General features: G+C 43.0%; 1 protein-coding gene across 1 annotated transcript in view; it reads left to right on the plus strand.

The window, feature by feature from the left end:
• unc45b (unc-45 myosin chaperone B) overlaps window positions 1-2,015 on the plus strand; it is a 76,056-nt gene extending 74,041 nt beyond the window's left edge. Inside the window, exon 20 of the mRNA XM_063049088.1 lies at window positions 800-2,015. Coding sequence (XP_062905158.1) covers window positions 800-1,072 — 273 coding nt within the window. The 3' untranslated portion in view covers window positions 1,073-2,015. The remainder of the gene's footprint in view (window positions 1-799) is intronic.
• The last annotated feature ends 3,985 nt before the right edge of the window (window positions 2,016-6,000 follow it).

The raw sequence follows: 6,000 nt of genomic DNA on the forward strand, positions 1-6,000 counted from the left end.
GCAAGCTCCATCTTAGCACTATCTGTACTATCCCTAAATTGTTGGACATCCTGTCTAACATACAGGACTGAATGAGTAGAAATATTTAGAAAACTAAATCCTTTAAGACTCCATCACAACCACTGTGCCCTGGCCACTGAGCCCATTCTACTCCCTGGAAACTCTAAAGCTGACATATTTTGACCCAATCTTCATGTAATATTTACCCTAAGGATGAACTTTGGGGCAAATGATTCTGTCACCAAACACATCACCTTTTCCCATTACTATGATCTCACTTGATTCCAGCTATACCTCAGTGTATCTGCTGTTGAAACACACTCTCCTTTCCTCAAACATCTTCCCCTCTCCCTTGCTCCATCATCCTTCACCCTTCAGCGATCTTAACAAGCCCAATATCTCCACCTCACTGGATCCATCTCCCTTCATCATTCCTCTCCTCTCCTATTGCTTTCCTCTTCCTTCTGATTATCTCTCTCCTTCACCTACTCCCTTTCACTTCCCTTCACCCTGCTACTTCCCTTTCTTCCCTTCTTTTCCCCCTTCATTTCTTCCCCTTCCCCTCATCCTAGCCTAGCTCCACTCATGAGCTACATCACTATTGATGAAATCTTCTCCTCAACTAATCAGTGGCATTGTAACATCCACCACCATTTAAATCCTTGCCTCCAATTTGTCTCTCCTGAATTCTTCCATAGTTCCTAGAATCATGTTGCCTCAATAAAGTTTGCAGAGGAAAGGTCAAAGTGGGATTTTGAAAGCCATCCAATGAGATTTATTTCCCTCCCTTTGAACGCAGACAGTCCAATGGCTAGAGATCTTGCAGCGACTCTGTCTGCATGACAACTTGGAGATCCAGCATCGTGGTCTGGTCATCGTTCTAAACCTGATGGAAGCGGACAAGGAGATTGCCAAAAGGATGATTGAGAGTGAATTGCTGGAGATCCTGACTGTGATTGGCAAGCTGGAAGATAACGCCAAGCATCAAAATGTTATTAGTGTGGCCCGGAAATGCCTTGTGAAAGCCATGGATTATTCCCTGATCAAACCAACATCTCAGCATGCAAAATAAAGAGCAGCTTATGCAGAAAAATTAGATTATTCAATTAAAGCTCACTGTGAGATGTAATTGGTTGTTTACTTGAAGTCTGTGTGGCCAAAGAGACTTTTTTTTAAATACCCATAAATCCTTTTGATTTTGTTACTTGGTCATTATAGATTAGTTGCTGGTGATCTCTAAAACAGTTTTTTGACTTCATTCTTGTGACAAACTGCTGACTGGAAAACAAAACTTGATTATACAAGCTGTATTTAGGAAAATAAATTAACTTTCAGTGCTACACATCACATGCCAAGTATTGGAAGCTACACTCCTTCCTTGCACGCAAAGACTACAGCTACTTTTGCACCATCGTGAAGTAGTAAAGGAAGAAATTCACGGGTAATGAAGCATTGTTGAAGTACGGTCACTGATGAAAGGTGGCAGTCAAATGTCCTGCAGAACCAGATCCCACCAGCTGTGTACGATAAGAAAGTCAAATCCAAGAAATGCAGTTCAGAAATGAAAACAGAAAATGTTGGAAACACTCAGCAGGTCAGTCAGCATCTTTGGGGAGAAAAACAGTAAGTGTTTTGGGTGAAAAGCTCTTCAGCTGTATGATTGATGCATTTGAACTCCCCTGTTTGCCTTCCAAGTAGTGCTCTGACATTTCACTGTCCAGAGTGTGGCAAACTGGTGCAGTGAGTAGAGCCACTGTCTCGCAGTGCCAGAGGCCCAGGTTCAATCCTGATCCGGGGTGCTGTCTGTGTTCAGCTTGCACATTATGTCAGCACCTACACACTGTGCGTGACAGTATTGATTTCCTCTGGATGCCGCAGTTTGTCTGAGATGTATTGCTTGGTAGATTAATTGGCCAGTGTAAATTGTCAACGTGAGTGGGTGAATGGTCAAACTCTCTAGAACCCTCCACAGTGGCAGAATCTGGAATGAGTTGATGAGATTGTAAAGAGAATAAAAAAAAAACTGGGATTCATGTAGGGTAAGGAGCCTGTCTCTCTGTAACTCCACTTAACTCCACTTGGCATGATTCACTTTTGCATTGCTCTCTCTCTCTGCACTACTAGCAGCTCAGATTTATGGAACGTATTTCTGCTGAGGATCAAGCTCATAATCTTCTGACTCAGAGATGAGTGGAACCCATCACGCCAAGGTAGACAAGCAGCTTTTCCAAAAAAATTACTGATATGCTCTTCACACCCATGCAACCATTATCCATTTCTATACTAATACCACTTGCCTGCATTAATTCTATCTCTCCCTATGCTCTGCACCTTCAAGTGCCTGTCCAGCTGCCTCTTAAATGTTGTTACTGTTCCTGTCCCCACCACCTTCTCCAGCAGTTCATTCCAGATATCACCTACCCTTTGTGAGAAATTTTTACCCCTCAGACCCCCTCCAGTTTTTGAGACCACAACCATGGGAAATAGAGTCTGCTTCACTATCTTAGCCTCCCATAATTTATCATGTTACCTCTCAACCTCCTTTGCTCCAGGGAAAACTGCCCCAGTGTTTTCAATTTCTCCTTATAACTCAAGCTCTTCAATCCCGGCAACATCTCTCAGAAATTTTTTGGCACCCCCTCCTGCTTAATTACATCTTTCTGATAATGCGGTTACCAGAACTGCACACAACACTCCAAAAGCGACCTAACCAACATTTTGCATGACTGTAGTAAACCGTTGTGCCCAATGCCACAGCTGATGAAGGCAAGCACGGATGTGTAGCTGGCCTAGGACAGATTGTTGGTGAGATTTGCACAGAAGAATTTAATAAGTGAAAGATGATTTGTTGCTACGCCCTGTCACTGGACTCCATGTGGGGAATCACTTACTCAGTCAAGAGCCATCAGACATGGAATAGGGTTTGGGATGCTTAGAATGTGAAATAAAAACAATTAAAATTAAAACTGGAAAAACTCATCAAGTGAAGAGAGCATTTTAACATTTAATTTCAACGATCTTCTATAGGGATATTTGGGGTGTACAGTAGTTTCTACAAAATATTATGTCCAGGCTAGAATTGTACCTCACCTATACTTATGAGGAGAGGTTGAGGTAAAAAAATTAAAAATGAAAATGTTTGATAATTCAGGCAACTCTTTACTTTGAAATAAAAAGCGTAGGTGAAATAATCCTGAAATAAAATCACGAAAGATTGGAAACATGCCAGACTGCATCTGTGGAAAGAGAATCAGCTAACACAACATAGAACAATGAACAGTCCAGCTCAGACCCTTCAGCCTACAATATTGTGCTGGCCTTCTAACCTATATTAAGATCAATCTAATCCTCCTTTCCCACATAGTCCACCATTTTTCTTCATCTGCGCGACAATCTAATAGTCTCTTAAATGTTCCTAATGTTCCGCCTCTACAACCACCCCTGGCAACACATTCCATGCACCAATTAATCTCTGTGTGAAAACCTGCCTCTGACATGCCCCTTATACTTCCCCCTTATAGTTATGCCCCCTTGCGTTAGCCATTTCCACATTGGGAAAAAGTTTCTGGCTATTCATTCCATCTATCTATGCCTCTTATCATCTTACAGAGCTCTGTCAAGTCAGTTCCCATCCTCCTTCACTCCAAAGAGAAAAGCCCTAGCTCGCTCAACCTCTCCTCATAAGATATGCTCTCTATTCCTGGCAGCATCCTGGTTTAGCTCCTCTGCACCCGCTCTAAAGATTCTGCATCCTTCCTATAATGAGGTCACCAGAACAGAGTTTTGTAGAACTGCGTCATGACCTTATACCTTTTGAACTCAATACCCCAACTAATGAAGGGTAGTGCACTATATACCTTCTTAACCATGCTACCAACTAGCATGGCAACTGTGAGGGATATATGGACGTGGAGCTCCGATCCCTCTGTTCCTCCATACTGCTAAGAATCCTACCATTAGCTTTGTACTCTGCCTTCAAGTTTAATCTTCCAACGTGTATCAACCTACAGATCATGATTGTATTCCATCTTCCACTTCTCAGCCCAGCTCTGTATCCTATCAATGTCCCAATGTAACTTATGACAACCTTCTAAACCTCCACAACAACACCAACTTTCATGCATCTTCAGACTTACTAACCCACCTTTCCACTTCAGCTCCTTCCCGTCTACCTTGTAACTCTAGAGCCCTGTCTGATCCTTCCTTCCTAAACCTTAAGTATGCTTCTATTTTCCTCTTGACTAGATGATCCATATCTCTTGTTAACCATGTTTCCTTCAACTTCCCATACTTCCCCTGCCACAGTGAGACAAACTTATCCAGAATCCAATGCAAGTGTTTCAAGTCTGGAGACCTTGAAGCCTTTTCTGTTTCCTCTATACTATTTATTAAATCGGATCTCAGCAGGGCAATCAATGCCAGGACACCACAGTGCACTGTAATGCTCCCTGTCTATAATACATTGTACTCCCAAAACATATGCATAGAATGTAAGGTTCAGGTGGAATGAGATTGTGTTGGTTGCTAGGGAGCCAGAAAGACAGATGCTGAGACAGAGAGTATTTGCAGTTGTCTTCAAAGGTTCAATGTACATGTACAGCAAACCAAGGAACTTCTTCTCAAATCTTTGGTGGAGAGCAGCTGAAAACTGGCTCACCTGAGCAGAACAAATTGGCACCAAATGCTCTGGGCCCCAGAGCCTAAGAGAGATCCAACTCCCAAAATTCTGGTGGGATTTTTGTTCGTGCGAGAAAACTTTTTCCAGTATAAATTTCTCCAAAATACCATCAACAACAGCGCAATGTCCCAAATTCACCTGCGGTATGATATATCAATTTTTTAAAATCTTAAAAACACTTTTTATTCATAGAACAATCAGCCTTTACTGACCTAATTCTCCTTGGAACTATATTATGTAAAGGGATTCACTTAAAATACTTTCCGTGGCCTCCTTAAGATCTGTAATCTTTTGTAAACACACATTGCCTGGGCTTGGTCCATCTCTGACACCTCCCTTCACTTTCTCGATCTCTCTGTCTCCATCTCTGGAGACAAACTGTTAAATGACATCGTTTATAAACCTACTGATTCACCCGGTTATCTTGACTGTACCTCTTCCCACCCTGTCTCCTGTAAAAATGCTGTTCCCCTTTCTCAGTTTCTTCACCTCCGCATCTATTCCCAGGATGTGGCTTTCCATTCCAGGACATCAGAGATGTGTCCTTCCTCAAAGAATAGGTTTTTCCTCCCTCCACTATTGATGCTGCCCTCACCAGCATCTCCTCCATTTCCCGTACATCCGCGCTCACCCCATCTTCCTGTTGCCTTAACAGTGATAGAGTTCCTCTTGTCCTTACCTACCGCCCTATCAGTCTCCGCATCCAACACATCGTCTGCATCTTATGCCATCTCCAAAGAATCCTACCACCAAGCACATTATTACCTCCCCTTCCCACTTTCCACAGAGATTGCTCCCTCCGTGATTCTCTTGTCCATTCATCCCTCCCGGCTCTCATCCCTGCAAATGACCAAAGTGCTACACTTGCCCATTCACCTCCTCCCTCACCTCCATTCCTCCATTCAGGGTCCAAACAGTCCTTCCAAGTGAGGCAACACTTCACCTGCGAATCTGCTGGGGTTGTCTATCGTGTCCCTTGCTCATGATGTGGCCTCATCTACATTGGTGAGCTCCATCAGTCAAAAGCAAAACTTCCTGGTGGCCAAGCATTTTAATTTCGATTCCTATTCCCATTCTATCATGTGGTCCATGGCCTCTTGACATTTTATATTCTGTCTGGGTAGCCTCCAACCTGATGGCATTAATAACGATTTCTCCTTGCGTTAAAAAAAATTCTCCTTCCCCTCCCACCCAGCTTTTTATTCTGCCATCTTCCCCCTTCCTTTCCAGTCCGGAAGAAGGCTCTCAGCCCAAAACATCAACTGCTTATTCATTTCCACAGATGCTGCCAAGTCTGCTGAGTTCCTCCAGTAATCTGTGTG

This window comes from Mobula hypostoma, chromosome 5, assembly GCF_963921235.1.
Source record: "Mobula hypostoma chromosome 5, sMobHyp1.1, whole genome shotgun sequence".
In the NCBI taxonomy this organism is placed as follows: Eukaryota; Metazoa; Chordata; class Chondrichthyes; order Myliobatiformes; family Myliobatidae; genus Mobula; species Mobula hypostoma.